Here is a 19,205-nt window from a genome sequence, read left to right on the forward strand (position 1 = left end):
CTCAAAAAATCTAGTACACCATGTTTGCCCAGTTTTGCCCTGCAGCTTCCAGGGCCAACCTCATCACTCACCTTATCCACTGCGTATTTCTCAGCCCATGGCCTGACTCCCTAACTGTAAATCAGAGTGCAAGAAACTGTTTGCACAGCGACTGACCAGAATTTCACACACCTCCAAATTTCACAAATAGTTGCTCTGTGTGGCTCAGTGTTCGCTCTGTTTAATGTCTACACACAGCAATGCTAAAGCTGTAGTCAGGCTGATGCCACTTAACGTAAGTGGAAAGAACCGATGGAATCTAAGGTCATGTGCTGAATAGCATCTTCACTAGCGTGGCAGCTTCAGGGAAAATAGTTTGGCTGTTATGTAACGTGTTCAAAGTCTACTATTACCAGTTAAACCTGATCCACAGGACTTACTGCGTCGAGTTGCCCTCGATGTAACTATTTTTGGTTAAGTTGACCTGGATCAACCTACACTGACAAACCCAAAACATTCCAAAAAGTAAAGGCACATCATTTGCAGAATTGTCCAATTTATTTATTGTGGCGAAGTCATTTCTTTGCATCTCCATCACTGGCCTGGCATATTTCAATTGTGTAATAGTGAATACTAAGGTATAATTGTATTCCTACACTGTTGGAGTTTAAAGGAAGGTTAGTACACTGACATCCCTTTAATTTATAGCATCAGAGATGAAAAAATACGTAGCAATCCCAACATCTTTTTAGCTAGCTTTTGGGGAAAAAAAATTGTAAAATGAAAAAACAAACATTCTTAACATGCAAAATATAATTGAGGCCACATTTCTTACGATTGTATTTATCAATAATTTGTACAAAGACCACCCTAAACTAATGAACTCTACAAAACTATTCTTGATTACGTATTGATTAGATCTCTCCCCATAAGTGCTTTGCTAGTACAGGGAAACAGTACGGAGATGGAGTAGGATCTGTGTCAGTCTCACTCCCTGAAAAAGGTCACTGATAATATCCACATGCACATTTTTACGTGCAATATTATTAGTAGAAAATGTAAATGATCAGCCAATGCGACTAATATACATAGTGTGGTATATTGGAGGTAACTTCAGTGCAACTGCATTCTTTGGAGATTTGTCTTTAGGTCTACAGTATTATACCTGAGTTTTAGTCACAATGGCTGGGTTAAGAAAAATCTCATTTTGGTTTATGCATTAAATAATTACTGAATGTGGTCAGTTTCAAAAGTTAACCCACCCACATTTCAGTTCTGTACAGTTGTAATTTCTTTATTCATCGGGATTGTGTCGTAGTTTGTGCATAGATACGTAAACTATGTGGAATAACATTCTATGTGACTCTAGCTTTTTTGCTGTACGTACGGAAATACCAAACTATACTAAATAAGTAGATCCATATACTGGTGCCCTAGGACAGCATACCAGTCTAACCCTACAGTGAGCTATGTAACAAGAGGCGTCTCCTCCAGTGTCAGTCTAGCCGTATTTTCTGCTGGGAAGAGTTCTCCTGAGATGTTTTCTTGGCCTGTCCGTTTCTTGATACAGTAGAACCATTCTGGTGCTCTTTCTGTCGGGAACTGTTGCGCTTATTGTATGTCTTTTGCGAGAGAATGAGAAGAAAAAATGGCATGTTATAGGTAACAAAGTCAATATCTATATAACAGTTTTTATAATCAGGTCCCCAATTTCCTAAAGGGAACTCCTGAGGATTAAAAAAAGTTCTTTCTATCTATCTATCTATCTATCTATCTATCTTATTACATGTCTGTTTTTACGCCAAACTGCACCTTCTGCTTAAATTCTACATCCAGCTTTTACTACTTATTTTACACAGTAACCATGTGAGCCTATGTCGACCAGTAGAATATAACTTTGAATACATGCAAAAGACTGTCAGTAAATTAAACATTTCTCAAAAAAAAAAAAAACTCAACTAACCTGAATGTAAAAGTTTGAGAAAAGCAAGATTAGTGTGAGCATGTAACTGATAAGAAAGTACAGCCATCTTATGGGGAAGCCACACGGCCATGCAGTCGCACACCACGTATGAAAGATGGTTGAAAAGAACTGAACCTGTGGAGCAAAGACAGGACACAGGTGTTGACATATCCCAGAGTGAGAAGTTGACTCTTTGAAAGTATATAACTGTAATACCTATTTACAAAGCTAAAATTGACCTTGAGTTCACAAGAATGCCTAAAATGTCTGTGTGGCCTTAAAGCTGCAGAGAATAGATACCGAAATGCAACATGCAATAAACTAGAAGGCACTTTTATAACGACACAGCTCTGTGGGAAATAGTGTGACCTGCAGTAGATGCTAGTTAAATCCAAACAATAAAGCAGGGAAATGTTAACTGCTGCTCCCCCCCCCCCATTCCACCTCCTGTCTTTGTGCCTGATGTTAAAATATCTCCAGACTGCTGACATTATTGACCTATTTGAATAAACTACTCATGATAGGGAAACACACAACAGTGACTTACCAGTGCACAGCCTGTTGTGGTGAAAAAGCTGTTAGGGAGTAGCAGTTTGCCACATCATCACATTAACAAGTATCTGTAATAATCTGTAATCTGTATCAGTGCCTGTCCTTCCTAGTTACACAGATAAGTAAATCTCAGCGTCGTGACTTCCTCCTCCATCAAATTCCACAGGACTTTGGAAAGTAATGATAACACAACATACTTTGTATACAGTGAGTTATAAACTAAATATACAAAGTTAATTCTCCGGAAACAATTTCTTTTAATAGATATAATGTATATACACACCTTTATTTTTAAACAAAGCACTGAAGGGAACTCACCAGCTGTAACTGTGTGATGTATCTCTTCCACCAGAGGTAAGGTCTTAGTCCTGGGATGGCTGATAGACCATAGTAAGAATACATCACAACGTGGACGAAGCAGTTGATGGCTGCGCCATAGAACGCTGGTCATAAAGAAAGGACAAATAGTCATTCACAACTATGATTTTTACCAAGATTTAATCTCTTAGAATCTCTAAGAATTTATTTTGGCCACGTCATAAAACATTGTCAGCATATTGGTTAATTTCTACTTATATTTTGGCAAAAGTTTAGCTATGTTTACTATATCTCACCTACAGCTCACTTGTTGGGGATTTGTTTTAGTTTAAGGGCTATCTTAAATGGGAAACTTGGAGGAACTGAAAAAAGCAATGAACCAAATTAAGCTATATTCTGAATGTGTCACAGATGGTCGATGGTGCTGTGCAAGTCTGCAGGGATTCTACCCCCTGTACGTGTTTTTCTTAAAATCTCAACGGCTTCAGAAGATTATGGAGAAAGTATTTACCAGTGTTAATAAAACCAGTAGGTGGCAGTAAATGTAATAGAAAAGGTGTCTGTTGAAAGCCAGGGAAACAGTGTTGGGGAGAGTGTTGAGCTGAGTTATCTCAGCCGAGCCTAACATTCCAGGAGAATGTGGATTTTAAGCCATACATATCTTTTTTTTTTGTGATAGTGTCTTTTCCCCTTGTTGAACTCTACACACTGGAATATAAAGTTGCAGTTAAGGACTTACTGTGGCCAGAAGGAATCCAGTTCATGACAAACCACCAGATATTCAGCATGCTAACGTGGTGGTAAACGTGCAGAAATGTGATCTGATGATTGTTCTTGCGTAGGATAAAGAAAAAGGTGTCCATGAACTCGATGAGTTTGGAGAAGTAGTACCACCACAGGGCTTTCATCACCTTAGATAAGACAGGGAGGCAGGAACAGTTATTTATTAAAAGATAGAAAACATAAAATAAGTAATAAAGTAACCAATCAGAACTATTATTTGCTCTGACATGTTGATAAAATGGTTTATTTTGATTTAATCACTGTGGATGGCATGTACACATTTGAAATTGTGTACTGTTTTCACTTGCTGAGCTTAGCAATGACAACAGTTCTCATGTGAACATGAACTGAAATAAACAACGTCCTCAAGTCTTTCCTGCCCAAAAATAGGGGCTTAGTCTGAAAACCTCAGCAGTATTGATTTGGGGGGAAAAAGGACTTATCTTTTAGATTAGGTTTGACCAACCTTATTATCTGCTTGTGGTGCACCTCGAATGTCTTGACAGTACCAGTTGTAGCCACCACTCCAGGCAGCTGTAACAAGCTTAAAAACAACCATGTGGATTAGTATTTGGATGTAGCAGACAGTAGCAGAGGGAAACAGACACAGTGTTGTAAAAACTGACTTTCCTCTTCGAGTCCCAGTCTGATAACCAGGTCTGGAAACATATCTATCAGTTGTGGCCATCATTCTTCTGCTGCTGACGTTGGCCAATAAATATTTAATTTCTAATCCAGATAAAAGCAATTAAAACATAATGTAGGTCATGTTTAGGCCATGTTTATTTTACAGTGGGCTATGACAAATACTCAACTGCTTGGTGTATTCACTTTAGGGTCAGTGTGTGCAAGATAAACATATAATTCTATTAAATTGTACAGTAAATCACTTCAATGGATTTTACTGCTGCAGTCTGAAAGGTTGACAGTTATGTAATTGTGTTACGGTTGGCTTCATGTAGTATGATTGTTAGGCGGTCAAAAAAAGTAACCCATGAGCAAGGTCTTTGTCAGAGTACAGAGTTTCATTTCTCACGCAGGCAACAGTCTTTCCTGGTCTTTGTTCTACCTGCTGGATATGAATGACTGAACTGATACTTTAGACTTCCATGAGCTCACGGTCACCACGTTGAGGTGTTCTAAAGTACATCTGGCAACACGTACTATCACCACAATAAAAAAAGTCTGGGTTTTACCCTGAGCATCGAGGTGACCTCGGTCAAGACATTTACACAAGTCTTATCAGTTTGAGGCACTTCTTTAGTAGTTTATATTATTAGTTTTATAAACAGCAGACAGTGCTGTGTGTTCTGGTGGTTAAAACAATGACTGCAGGATTATTCTGCACCTTGTTTTCCTCCGTAACAAATGTGTCTTAAATAATGTCTTAAATAGAATAATGACTAAAAAAGATTTTATGATCCTCCGGCAGTATATCTGTGGAACCCTAAGAGGCCCGGGACCCTTATGTTGAAGACGGTGGAAATAGAGCATAGTTGATATTTGCTTTAACATTGTTGGAGTTGTAGAGTTCAGGCCCCAGGACCCAGCCTGTAACCTGGTGACTCACCACTGCTGAGGAGTAGTCTGTCATTTGGTACAATAACTATGTCTAGTTGACGGCCTTTATCGTTCAAAGGCATATTTGACATTGCTCTCAGTGCTGATTGTTCACATTACCTCATAGAACATATATAAGGACAGCAGGGTAAGGCCCAGGTTGTAGAGCACCATGAAGCCCCTGCAGGAGTACGGCTGTCGGTGCTGCATGTACTTGGGCCCCATCCACACAATCAGAAGGTACATGACTGTAAGTGCAAAGGTTGGTGTGTAGTTGTCCAACAGCAGCCACCCTGTCGCCCGCTGATCTGAAATAGGCACAGCACACGTTTCTATCCCTGGTGTTTGTTAACTGCCTTGGTGACAGGTGAAAGGTGACAAGCAGTGGTTGATCAATGGTTGCTCAATAACTCAGTAGACTGTACATTATGCTATGTAATGTGTAAAGTCTAAGGTCAAAGGCCAAAATCTCAGGTCAAGTTTTACACTTCCAAGAAGCAAGGATGGAGTATACAGTATTCCCTCATGCAACATTATATATTGCCATGAACTGGACGATATAAGAGAAAAATATAATAATACATTTTGACATATTGAGAATGAAGCCTACATTTTAATGTTATCATTTTGTCTTAACTGACACGTTTCTCTTGAAATTGACATTGAAATAAATGTCTTAGAGCTGCACAAATAAATGCTGATGAAACTATTTTAAATAACTTTAAATGTAAATTTTACATATAATATAAAATATATTTTGTTGAATACGTGCAGATAATGACAGTTGTTCAGATTGAGAGGTATTATTTCTCTCTCAAAGGATTATAGACTTGTCTTACCTCTTGGACCCAGCCATGATTCCATGTAAGTGTTCAGTTTATTGTTGACGGCTTCCATTTGTCACCTGAACACAGAAGGTGACACTCAATTAATCAGTTAATTAGTTTGGATGCAGTTGCAGCATTGGAATATCAGGCACTAAAAGCAGATCATAACAAAGTTGACGTGTTTATGAAAATACAGACTGTCTCTCCCTGCAGCTTGGTGTGGAGCAGCAGATGTTCTGTAGAGGAGCGTAACTCTTGTTTCTGTTAACTTTGTGCTTTTTGCTCTGTTTACCTTTACTGTCAGTTTGAATTTTAGCCTCTCTGTTTTGTTTCCATCTTGTACAAATATGAAATACTTGTGGTTCGATTATATTTGTCTACACCTCACTCGTGGAGACAGAATGAGAAGTACATTTTAACAGCTAACTGTGCATCGTTTTGTCAGGGACATTTATTTTGCTTCAGACCCTCTATAGCAGGGGTGTCAAACATATGGCCCGGGGGCCAAAACCAGCCCGCTAGGGTGTTCAATCCGAATTAAGAATAAACAAAAAATACACAAGCACTTCATGTATTATATGATATTTTTTGAAGAAAATATTTTTATTAAATATGAATAAATAATAAATAGCTAATATACTTGCTATACATCTTTGCATGAAAACAAAGGTGAAAAACATGGACTCTTTGTTATTTATAGTTAATTATGTTATGATTGTACTGGTCCGGCACACTTGACTTGTTCTCAACTGTATGCGGCTCCTAAACCAAAATTTGTTTGACACCCCTACTCTATAGAATCATGGTAAAAAAAACTGCAAGACAGGACAGGACAGGATGTTTGCAAAAAGACTCATAACTATTGATTCACAAAACACAGTCAGAAATAACCATGCAGCTCACCTAAAAACTGATCACTCTTCAGACCAAACTCCCATCCTGTATTTGCACAGCCTGATCACACTGCCACAACCAGGGTTTTTGCCATGTTTCGCAACCTCAGAAATCACCCGACTACTGTTTCTTTCCGACTATTTAACCACTAAAATAGACCTGGGCTTACCATGGAGCTGAAATCATAAAAAAACACAGAAAATGCAATCTACTTACCGATCTCATCAGATATGATGTACTACAGCCACAGCCGAACAACTGCACGTTTGAGACACAAATTCCTGATATATTCTGGTTTGATAAAATAATCTCACTTGAGTGACATTCAAATTATATTTGTGTGTCACTGAGATTAAAACAAATCCCCAGATGTAGGGGTTAACAGGCTGACCTTGGACAGAAATGTGAGAACATCTATCAATTTGCAAGCAGCTCCCATGCAGTCATATGATACTGACATAGAATAACAGTGGCGTGTGGCCTTGTGTTATTATTTGTTGAGCTTTGTATTGAAGTTTACCCAGAGTTTTCTGACATTTTCTTTAAGCAGTTATATAAATGTCACACCGTTTATTGGAAGTCACACTATTACAACTGATCTATTTTTATAACAGATAATCAAAGATATCAAAGAGAGCCTTTACCAGAAGATGATAAACCACCAGACCTAAGTCAGTGACCCATAAACAACACCCAGGTTAACAGCCAACTTAGTTGCTAAGTGCCGTACACATACAAAAAGCCATGCAGCCGGAGGAGACGTCGATTACTGTCATTACGTTAGTGTGATAATATTTTATTATAAGAGGCCGTAAAATAATTCAGCCCTTGAAAAACACAACCCATGACTTGTGCCATTTGTCATTGATGTATTTCCACTTACGCCCCATGCACACCACGTGTCTGTTTGTGGGCAGTGCTGCAAATCAATGGTCCCTCAGGACCTTTATTATTTATTCATGGGTGTAATAATGTTCCCCTGTTTAACTGATTTGGAAATATGCACACATTTATTCTAAAAATATACCACTTCAAGAACTGTTTTTTAGATATGGTAATTTAAAAACAATTGTATACATAAATACAATTTTAAAAATATTTTTAATAATATTTAATTAATATTATAATTTTGAATTCACAACATTTAACTACATGTTTACTATCATGTAAACATTTCCTCCAGCGTGAGACATTAGGATATTTGGTTCAGCCATTACCTTGAAGTCATTTTTTTAGAGGAACATTAGCTCTGAGCAATTTAGAGTTCAGGATAGCCTTAGAGGAAACTGTAGCTTCCTGTGAGTAACTTAGTCCAGTTATGTCGTAAGTTGTTTTTATAGCCAATACTTGGTTGTTATCCTTAGTTGTAACAATTTGTTTGCACATATTCACCCTGATGACACCATAAATGCAACGTTATGGTGTAATGTATGTGATTTATTTTAAATGAAAACTATGATTGTCAGTGGTAAGATTCCCACCTACCATTAAGAAGGTTCTGGGTTCCATTCCCCTTTATTACCAATCCCAGCCTGGGTTTACATTTTAAATGACTGATAACGTCTTGCATAGAAAAATAATATGCAAATAGTTTTCTTCTTTCTGTAGTTATTATTATTATTATTATTATTATTATTAAATTAGTTCATACACTTCTGCCCCAGAAATATTTTCCGAGATGCCCCAGCACCGGTAGTAGTAGTTGTTTACTATCATGTAAACATTTCCTCCAGCGTGAGACATTAGGATATTTGGTTCAGCCATTACCTTGAAGTCATTTTTTTAGAGGAACATTAGCTCTGAGCAATTTAGAGTTCAGGATAGCCTTAGAGGAAACTGTAGCTTCCTGTGAGTAACTTAGTCCAGTTATGTCGTAAGTTGTTTTTATAGCCAATACTTGGTTGTTATCCTTAGTTGTAACAATTTGTTTGCACATATTCACCCTGATGACACCATAAATGCAACGTTATGGTGTAATGTATGTGATTTATTTTAAATGAAAACTATGATTGTCAGTGGTAAGATTCCCACCTACCATTAAGAAGGTTCTGGGTTCCATTCCCCTTTATTACCAATCCCAGCCTGGGTTTACATTTTAAATGACTGATAACGTCTTGCATAGAAAAATAATATGCAAATAGTTTTCTTCTTTCTGTAGTTATTATTATTATTATTATTATTATTATTAAATTAGTTCATACACTTCTGAGATGCCCCAGCACCGGTAGTAGTAGTAGTATTCGTTTCATACAATACTCGTACATGTATCCTGCAGCATAGTTATGGCAGCATGGTTACTGCTACAGTACCTGCCGAGTAAAATTGTGATCGAATATGAAGGAGCCAATGAAACTCCGGTTATGTTCGAAGCATCATATTAAATAAGAGTCATTTTCCACGTGTTAGAAACTACAGTCAAACATCTCTACGGTGTACCGTCATTGTCAGAGACGACAAAGCAGAACTGATTACGTCGCTAATACGTCATCATCCTATTTTAAAAACCTCTATTACTAGCCAATTCGCCACGACAATTTTAATATTATTTACAATATTAACTTGTGAACTCCGAGACTGTCGCTCCAGCATCACCTAACGAACTCCTTTGGGAGACGCCAAATGCACAAAACAAGATTTTCTTTAATTATGAAAGAAGTGAGTAAGTACATATTTTAATACATATCTTACCGGGGAGTTCCTCCTGATGTCCGCGTACAAATAGAGCGCTCCCTCTCACTCTCTCACTCACTGACTCACTAACTCCCTCTCTCTCTGTGTGTGTGTGTGCCGAGATGCAGCTGTGCACTGTGTTACCTTGGCTAAGCACAGTGTGCTGCCCTGTAGCTCAGTGGAGCAGAGTAGGAGGAACAGGCTGACCTGCCCACTGGCCTGCAGGAGGATCAGAGCCAGGAGGTGACCCACACACACACAGACACACACACACGGACAGACAGAGACACTGATTAAAGTAATATACCATCAAGGTTTTCTGCTTTGTAATCTCATCTACAGAGACTGCAGTGACATCAACATTTAAAGCAAACATGCTGTTGTTAGAGTAAATAACTCTTTATTCCATTGACATCCTGTGCTATCAAATACTTGATCCAAAATTATTCTCTCTTACCATGTAAGACAGTTGTGTCAGCGCCATCTGATGAATGAAGCATTGACTGCATGATATTAGAATAATTTACTCCGATCTTCACAAAAACATAACACGCTTATTTTTTTTATACATTAGTTTTATTATTTCATCTTCAAAAGCTTATCAAGATTAAGAGTGATAACAACACACAAACTGGAAGGCAGTATTGGAATGAAAAGTTCAGAGGTCCCGAGCAACTTCCGGTTGTTAATATTTATTTAGAAGCCGCATCACATTGCAAACCATACATCACCATTTACATCTTGATGTAACACTGAAGGTCCCGCTAGATTGTTGAAAGAGCCAAACAAATATGGAATTAAGAAGAGAAACCTTACGAAATGCTAAGAAAAAATTTAATCCAGCAAAGAAAATGCCAATGACATCATCACAGTAAAAGGGCTGGAATACAGTACTTACCGAACACAAGACTAAAACCAGACTACTGTACAAGCTCTTTGCTACATTCACATTATGACAGCTTTTAATTTCCAGAGAAAAATAAATACACATCTGATTTCTTTTACACCTCTTGTATGCCTTGACCCTATTAAAATAATTTTCTAATCATAAAAATCTGAAACGTATGTACATACATTTGAGGCATATTGTGTTGTTTTTTTTTTCCTTTCTCATTATTCAAATGCTTTTTTGCATTTTCCTACATTTGGACCATTTTGTTGTGAACTTTACTTTTGGTCTCTGTCTGCATGCGTACTTTTTTTTTTTTAAACGACGAGGGTTTCGGCAGTGTTCCTCATTTGACTTTGTTTCCTGGAGTTCCAATGAGCTCAGGGCAGGCCTCTTCTCCTTTGGAGATTCTGTCGCACTGTTGAATCAGGTCATAGTTGATCTTGTCACTGATCACACTGTCCTGCTTGTACTCTGGATGTTTAGCAACAAATTCCCGCATCCACTTGGCCATGGTCATCAGTTCACCTGTTGCAAGTGTGCAGAAACATCCAGTCAGGCTGACAGCTGCATGAATACGATTTTTTACAAGCTTGAATTTGTAATTGTTGATGTTCTTCGATGCATGTTTACCTGAGGCACGTTTCTTGATGAGCTTCAAATAATTCAAAATGGCACATCTGGTGTCCACGTCCACCTCCATGTTCTCAAGATAGCAGTTAAGGATGGGGATGAGGCCTTGAAAAACGCCTTCCTGTTGAACAGGAAAACAGAGAGAAACAGTCAAAAGTGGTCACTCAAAAAAAACCCTTTTTGATGTAGGCTGTTCATTGCCTTCAATTACTGTAACACACTGGAATGATCTAGAATCCAAAATATCCCTTTATTCATTTAAAATTGGCAACTGGAAAATATGGGAATATGTTCATCTGTGAAGAGTCTACCACTTGCCTTAGTTCTCATTTTATTTAACGATGTGGAAATGGTTAGCATTGGTCCAAAAGACCAAAGCCCATTTAAACCAATCACAAAGGAAGTGAGGAAAGAGGGGGAGGGATTTCATCGGTAGCAGCGTTCTCTTGTCATGAGTGTAGATGGTGCCCTCTTGTGGCCATAGATGGTAAAAGCTACAACATTTGATAAGTCATTTCATAGTACACCATAAGTCACATGACTAGTTGGCGGGAAAATATAGTGGATATTAAACCTTTTGTTTTACCAAACATATTTTCAAGAGTGACTGTAGTTGTAAAGTTCTCTAAAGTATTGTACTGTGTTATGTATACATCTTGAGACACCGCCATGAGCTCAGCATATTGTACATTTCTTATACTCAGTGGACAGTGGTTAGTTTCGGAGGGAAATATTTAATGAGGGTACTTAATGCACAGTCTAACTGGAGTCGTAGCTCCAAGGAACTTGCGACTCAGAAGATTTTTTGCCTTTTCTCACACAACCTAACTACCCGCACAGTCAGTAATTTTTAAATGTCACAGTAGGTTCACCTTTCCGTTGATGATTGTGTCAATGCTCATCAGTGTATATTCTTCATTTCCACAATCGCTCTCCAGGCCATTTTGAGGAGAAGTGGCGCCATCGAGCACTGTGCTGCAGCCTGTTAATGATAATAATAATAATAATAATAATAACAATAAAGAAACATGTTTAGCACCCTTCTCCAACACTCAACCATTCTACCAGTCACCAGTTTTTAACCTACCTTTGAAGATGTCCTTTCTGAAGTAAAACATTCCCTCCTGGACTGCATTCCTTCTCTGTGCCACCTTCATGTTTTCATCAACCTATTGCAAACAAAATTGCTTTTTAAGCGTAGAAAAACTAAAAATGTCAAAGATATACTGTAACAAAATGTAAAGGTAAATGTTCTTCATGATGTGGCTGTATTCACCTTTGACAAAGGTATTAGAAAATCCAGTTTGTACGACAGGATCACTCTGGTGAGCAGCACAACGAAGACCACGTACGCAGCGTTTTCAAAGTCAGTGAGCTGCACCTAAAAAGTCAATTCCTCAACTTAACACCAGCAGCGTAGATGTGTTTCAAAACTGTAGACTGACATGTAACAAGAACCGGTCGTTACCTCCATGGGGCGAAACTCAACTCTCCAGCCGATGTCAGAGTTGGGTGGAGGAGGTTTGAACCTCATTGTCTGCCAATTGGTCGACTGGATGTTCTGCAAGAACCAAAGTGTTGATAGGAAATTTAAAAAAAAACAAACACCAAAAGATGTTTATCAAGTTATTTAAATTAATATTTAGACTTTTACCTCAAAGTGATCTGACTCATTTTCATCATCCAGATGTATTTTCTCCTCAAAAACAGTGAGTGGGTCTCGGATGAAGAGGTGGGCTATGTGCTGGGCCAGCAGTCTGTCGATACCTGTGTAAAAAAAAAAATTTTAATAGTTATTTTAGTCATGTCTGTGGAGATGTCAGTGATTTTACATTTGTCTTTTTGTCACAGAAAACTGACAGACAACTCCCCCCTTCCCTCACATTCACCTGCAGCGAGCAGCTGCTCGTAGATCTCATTGTCTATTGTCAAATCGATGTCGTTGTACTTGTCACCGCAGCTGGAGAGATAACTGTCAATCGAATCGTATCTGGACTTGAAAATCCGGAATTTGTTGTTTTTTAAAGGCTGTAAGAGGGAAGGACACAAGTTGGACATTAGATGTAAAATAGTCTGGAAAACCTCGGGTTACAATGTTAAAAACAAGACTTGATCACTAATATTCGCAGACCTAGTAGATACTTCACTATTAGATACTGCTGTGGAAAACATACAAAAATAATGTATGAAAGACACAATACAAGCTAAGGTACTACAAATTGTTTTGAATGGGTAACAACGAGAAACCATAATAAGGTTCAGGTGAACGTGTCGAGGAAACTACCTATATAAAGAATTTTCTGTGACTGGATCTGAACAGATACCGTACTTGCAGCAGTGTGTGCCATCAGAGCCCTTTAAGTCATGTTAATATAATCGCTACCTGCAGTCAAAACATTGGTTTGTCATGGGCTTACCAGTAAACCACGCTCCTCCTGAGTCCTGTCATCCACTGAGGCAGAAATAACCCCCCAACGACAATCGATGTCTGACACGTAGCCTCTGTAGAAGGGTGACGCTGCACTCAGCGCCATCTGTATGGAATGGAAAACATGACTGAATGAAATTATGTTTACACCAAGCATTCCTCCTTTGTTTAATAATCACATTTTTTATATACATCATTATACTACTGGTACTACTGCATAGGTGAGTTCATTATTAATATTTTTAGAGCAAGACTATACAAATGAACGTACATACTATAGTCTGTTTTGTGTTTAAAATATAGAGATGTATTGTGAAAAACCTCAAATGACCTAGCCCCACCAGTTTTGTAGACATCATTTTTGACTTCAAAATGGAATTGGTTTTTCCAAGTAAGGCAATATTTCTGTTCTAACACCACAAGGTGGCACTCATTTTAAAAAAGAGAGAGAAAGTGAGAGGGAGAGAGAGAGAGCATTAGTTGACATGATAACTTGTGTTGTCATGTCTACTCACCACAATTGGGCAAAATGTTGCTAGTTGATCATAAAGATATCTCGCCTCATCAATACTGCAAGCCTGGAATGTCACCTGCAGCACAGTAACAGAGGCTGAAGTACATTTATACGTCACCTATTGCAGCCACACCACTTGCAGTCACAGACAGAGACGACTACTGTAGGGTACCTCATTCTTATGTAGAAAAAAACCAACCAACCAAACAAACAAACAAACAAGGAGGTTTTTTTTAAATAAATCAGTACCTGCAGACAGCAGTTGCCCATACCGAAGCCCATGGCATCCATGTAGATATGGTCGGGTAGAGCTGCCCTGGCTGCTTCACCGTCATCTTCAGGAAACTCCTCCACAAACGGAGACGGAGTGAACTTGTCTTTGTAGACTGACACACAAAAAGTAATACTGTCTTATTTATTCCACATTGACCCAGGAGTTAAACTCTTGCAAACACTTGTACTGCATTTAGCTAACTGCAGTCATCGGTACTTCATTGTGTATTCAAAATAAATTATATTGCATGTGAATCTTACTTGGTACATTTATAACAACTTTCTCTCCTCTTCGGTGACGTATGTTTCTAGTGAGGGTGCTGAAAAAGAAAACAGGCGTTGGTTGATTACTTTTGCTGCGGCATAATTATTGATTGTCTACACTAGTAATTATCAACCGGTGGGTCGAGGCCTGGACTAGTTTTTAGGGGTCATAGACCTTTACCAAGGCAAACAAAATGTAGAGAAAAGAAATCGACAGTGTCGCCTATTCCGACTCCTTAACACTGGGTGGGGATAATAACCCTGTAATGCAACACTTCACCTTATGGAAAAATACAAACCTCTATTTACATATGCTATTTGCCCATGGTGAAATGCAGATATGACACAGACTTTACTGCATTTTATTTATTTTTTTAAATTGGAGTCGCAGCCTGTCATTACAGAGTGACGGTGTGTATTGGTGGTAATGTTTAGAAATCACATGGTTGCGTGTTTGAAGACGTACCTAAATCTCGGATGCCTGTTGATGGCTTCATCGGGGAAAAACAGTGATTTGGACACTCCTTTTTCAACAGGGGATGGTCGGTGCTCTGGTTTGGTGAAGCCTGGACAGCCTAACCTAAAAAAAACAAAAAAACATCCACGGTCAAAACTGTGACAGGGCTGCAGTAGTGTTCCATATGGTTTTAATGTGTAAATGTGAATTTGTGAATAATTTGTATTTTCCGATGCGGGAAGTAGTTGTAGTAGTTGTCAGTCCAACAGAGGATCATGAAAGTAAAAAAAAAAAACACAAAAAAAAAACCACAAACAGTTCTCTTTTAGTTTTTTTTTTTTAGAGGTAGATAACAACTTCTCGGTGCACAGTTGGAAAAACTCAGTGCAGATGTGAATGAGAAGCATTCTGTTGCACAGGCACAAAGTCATTAACAGACAACACTGTAGTGGAAAAGTGAGTTTTTGAGTTTCTTTAGAATTTGAATCCAGAAAATATGTCGTTTTAGAGACACTCTATGTTGTTGTATATTTCAAGTCTCGGGGACAGCTGTTTAATGACAGGATCTAGGATTAGTGCGTCTTTTACTTCACTGCATGAAAAGGAAGCCTGCAGTGCCACTCAAACTTGGCTCTAGGACTCAAGTTTGACACTGAAAAGTCATCAGATAACTCTAAACATATTTAGATAACTTTGATTTCATGATTAAATTTTTTTTTAAATAATTTAATAATATAATCATATACCCTAATATAGCAGCACAATCACAGCATGTAAAGTATGTGGCCTGAGGTAATAATCACTCAGCTTCCTCTTTCTAAAAATATTTGTTCAAAATCATTTGCATACAATGAACTGTTCTTTAATATGAATTATTTCAATCTGATTAGTTCATTGTACAGAAGTGTACCTGGGGAATGAGGTGATGGTGCAAATGCTTTCATTCTGTCTTAGCACAGATGAGGCTTCTCGCCGTCTCTTCCCCATGTTGGCCTCCACAGTGTTGAACTCCGACATGGTGCCGCCGTACGGCTGTCCTGGAGTTCCTTCAATCATGTAGCTGGCGTACTCTGGTCTCCAGAGTGTGGGGTGACTGCAGAAATATAAAAGGTATTGTAAAAACATTACTTTGAATGCGTCAAAAGAGATGGGAGAGAGAGAGAGGGGGACAGAGAGAGGGAGAGGGGGAGAGAGAGAGGGAGAGGCCAGGTCTTACCACTATGGCTAACTCAGTTTATGGTTCGTAGACAATGAAACAAACCAATATCCAGAAAACTGGAGTGCACTTGACATGGCTTTTTTTTCTTTTACATATTAAAGTTGTTTCGAATATCCTGTATTCAAAGACACTAATGAACAAATCACTGTTTTTTTCACCCTAACTGATGGTAAAATACCAAATTCTGTACATTTCAAGCTTGGTGGCAGATGTAACTTCATACTTGCAGTGACGTGAATAAGAAAGCAGACGAGGGGACCATCCAGGTAATTCAAATCTGAGAAGTGTAAAAGTAACAAGACTGTCTTAGCTCTAAGACTTTTTTTTAACTTCTGATTCAGGAGACTTCTTCAATCTTCACTGACAGCAAGAAAACTCCAGGACTATGGCTTCATATAGAGGCTGGATATCTGTCTTCAGCCACCCACACTGAGGTTCTCCACGGTCAGGCATGTCCCTCAGGCACCTTGCTAAGGTAAAACTAAAACCTTATAAATGCATTGTTTATCATAACAACTCTATTCAGGTATTAGACCTGTGGAGGCCAAGTCAGGAGAGTTCCCTTTAAGATGAGGCGATTGTTCTGATGTATCTATAAGGTTGAAGAGTTCTGTTAAGGTTAGGCAACTGGACGTGAACTTTTTTGTTCGAGAAAACGTCACATCCAGTTGCCTAACAGAACTCTTCAACCCTGACCATGACCTGAATGACTGAGAATCTTCATAGACATGTATCTGTATTACATTTGCAAAAACAACTTATTTCAGTATTCATGGAGACAAATATTATGTACCTATCACCATATACCTTAGGAACCAACATCCTGTCTGTTTGCCTTTGGCGAAAATAGAGGCCAATTTCTGCTGTTCTTCAGCGTTTGTTTAACATTTGCTGATGAGTGACTTTTTCAAATGACTACACACCCAACAAGCCCTCAGGTCTGTTAGTCCTTAAATTACACAGAGGAAAGAGTATATATTGTTCTGTTTAATTCTTAAACTGAAATAAATAGAAGTAGTATTTTTTTTATTTTTCCATTAAAACGGTCACCTGCTTCCAAAAAAATGAAGCCAAACTCATATCTTGATCACTGTGTGCACAACTTGATATTTTGTCTCCTTTCATTCAAAGCAATCGCCCTTAGTTCTTAATTGTTTCTGTGGTTGAGCTCAAGCCAGAAAAGCAGGTCCTTAAAATTCTTACATACTTGGGGTTTATCTTTTCCCCCTGGTGTTGCAGAGTTTCAACAACGTCTTCACCGTGCAGGACGAGTCGAACCTTCTGATCCTGGTGATCCATTTCCAGTAGCATGTACTCAACCTTAAAGCACACAATTGAAGACAAACAGGAACGAGGTCACGTTAGCATGGGAGTTGATTAAATTCAAGGCACACCTAGTACCTCTAGACAAGACCGAAAGCTCAGAGCGTGATGCTGACATGTTTTAATGGATCAGACCATCGCATCAGTTCCGAGTCACTGGGCGTGTTTCCTTTACTTGGACTTCATAGCGCCTGTAATCCCTCCTCTGACGTAGGGATTACTCTATAAAAACAGCATTCCACATATTTCAAATTCAGGATTTAACACAGACTTGATTTTGGTCATTTTAATGTAATACTTGTGGACAAACTATTGAAACACAAAACTGTTAAACTACTAATTTTTAGTTCACCCGCTCGTCTTCCACTGTTGGCACCTGGGTAATTAGGACCCTATCTGGAAGTATTCCTTAAATCATAATCTCAATTAGCAGTAACATTACCACATTAACATTTCAACATATCTGTTCCTTGAAGAAATTATTGTTTATTCAAAGGAAGAGAGTTAAATGGACAATGTGGAGAAGTGGAAGATCGAATGTGACAGGCCACCACACGTGACTGACACTGGTTTACATCACCACAAAAGTGATGTTGATGAATATTATTATCAGCATCACAAGGCAAAAGCTTGTCAATCCAGCTGTCAATCATGGGCTCTGTCTGAAGTGAAACGTCCCACGAGGGTAGAAAAAAGAAAAAACTCAAGCAGCCAGCAGCTAAACTCTGCTCTAAAAGTACAAGCCCTGCCTGAAGAATACTGTTGAAGTCATTAGGAAACATCTTCAAAGGGCAATAGCAAACTTAACTAATTTGCCCAAATATCATAAGTCATAAGTCCCTGTCTGTGGAGGTTAAAAGACTACACATCAATACTTGGATTGATTTATCCCCAAATTTGAATGGTTTTACAGTAATGCCATGTTTATAAACATTTTAAATAGTTTTAAACTAACTAACTTTGTATAAAAGCAGGTGGAACTTTTAATACTTACTACTATACTACTATACTATACTACTATAATACTCGAATTAATATTATGATATTCAAATTAATTTCTCTAAAGGTCTACCGCTCATGTAACATCTTAAAAAAACCTGTCAATATTTTGTTACATTTGAATGCAGAAAATAATAACAATAATAATAGTCATTCACTCCTAAGTACTTTGGCATTCTGTGGTCCGTCTTCACATAAACACCCTGACTGACAAGTTGCGGATATGAACAACAGACACTCCATAACAACAAAAACTACAGGCAACAGCATCAGATCTCACCTCGTCGCCCCACTTGAGCACATCTTTCTGGCGATCTTTCAGCTTGTTGTAGATGTTGAGGAACTGGATGATGCCGTGCTTTCTTATGTGGTCAGCATACTTCTTGCTCTCTTCCCAGTTGAGTGGAGAGCCCAGTGACAGCAGACCCATGGCGAGAGCAAACACAGGCTGTTACAGCACAATCTGGAGGCTGCTGCCGGCTGCTTTCACTGATCCTGCCCGATGACCGTTAGCTAGCTAACTTCCGATTTCGCCTCGATGAGAGCTTGAAGAAAAGTCTGACCCCGAAAAACACGAGCGGTGGAATCTGCGTCTTCGAGCCGCGGTCTAAAGAAAGCAGAGAGATAGCCGGTGTCTGTTCAGCGGCGTGCTGGTCGCTC

At 38.6% G+C, this 19,205-nt stretch overlaps 2 protein-coding genes across 2 annotated transcripts; both read right to left on the minus strand.

The window, feature by feature from the left end:
• Nucleotides 1-518: 518 nt before the first annotated feature.
• elovl5 (ELOVL fatty acid elongase 5) lies at nucleotides 519-9,721 on the minus strand. The gene is made up of 8 exons (XM_008322048.3): nucleotides 9,565-9,721; nucleotides 5,995-6,059; nucleotides 5,276-5,463; nucleotides 4,062-4,139; nucleotides 3,552-3,723; nucleotides 2,813-2,937; nucleotides 1,943-2,077; nucleotides 519-1,601 (listed from the first exon to the last, which is right to left on the minus strand). The coding sequence occupies exons 2-8, from the start codon at nucleotides 6,050-6,052 to the stop codon at nucleotides 1,476-1,478; spliced, it is 882 nt and encodes a 293-aa protein (XP_008320270.1). The 5' UTR covers nucleotides 6,053-6,059; nucleotides 9,565-9,721; the 3' UTR covers nucleotides 519-1,475.
• A 382-nt stretch (nucleotides 9,722-10,103) lies between these two features.
• Nucleotides 10,104-18,975, minus strand: gclc (glutamate-cysteine ligase, catalytic subunit). The gene is made up of 16 exons (XM_008322050.2): nucleotides 18,826-18,975; nucleotides 17,431-17,543; nucleotides 15,915-16,097; nucleotides 15,014-15,127; nucleotides 14,545-14,603; nucleotides 14,260-14,396; nucleotides 14,012-14,086; nucleotides 13,486-13,602; nucleotides 12,958-13,096; nucleotides 12,723-12,835; nucleotides 12,537-12,629; nucleotides 12,345-12,449; nucleotides 12,156-12,237; nucleotides 11,941-12,050; nucleotides 11,069-11,189; nucleotides 10,104-10,963 (listed from the first exon to the last, which is right to left on the minus strand). Exons 1-16 carry the CDS (start codon nucleotides 18,973-18,975, stop codon nucleotides 10,782-10,784), a joined length of 1,893 nt encoding a protein of 630 aa, XP_008320272.1. The 3' UTR covers nucleotides 10,104-10,781.
• Nucleotides 18,976-19,205: the final 230 nt, after the last annotated feature.

The sequence above is a fragment of the Cynoglossus semilaevis genome, chromosome 12 (assembly GCF_000523025.1).
Source record: "Cynoglossus semilaevis isolate Cse_v1.0 chromosome 12, Cse_v1.0, whole genome shotgun sequence".
NCBI classification, from domain to species: Eukaryota; Metazoa; Chordata; class Actinopteri; order Pleuronectiformes; family Cynoglossidae; genus Cynoglossus; species Cynoglossus semilaevis.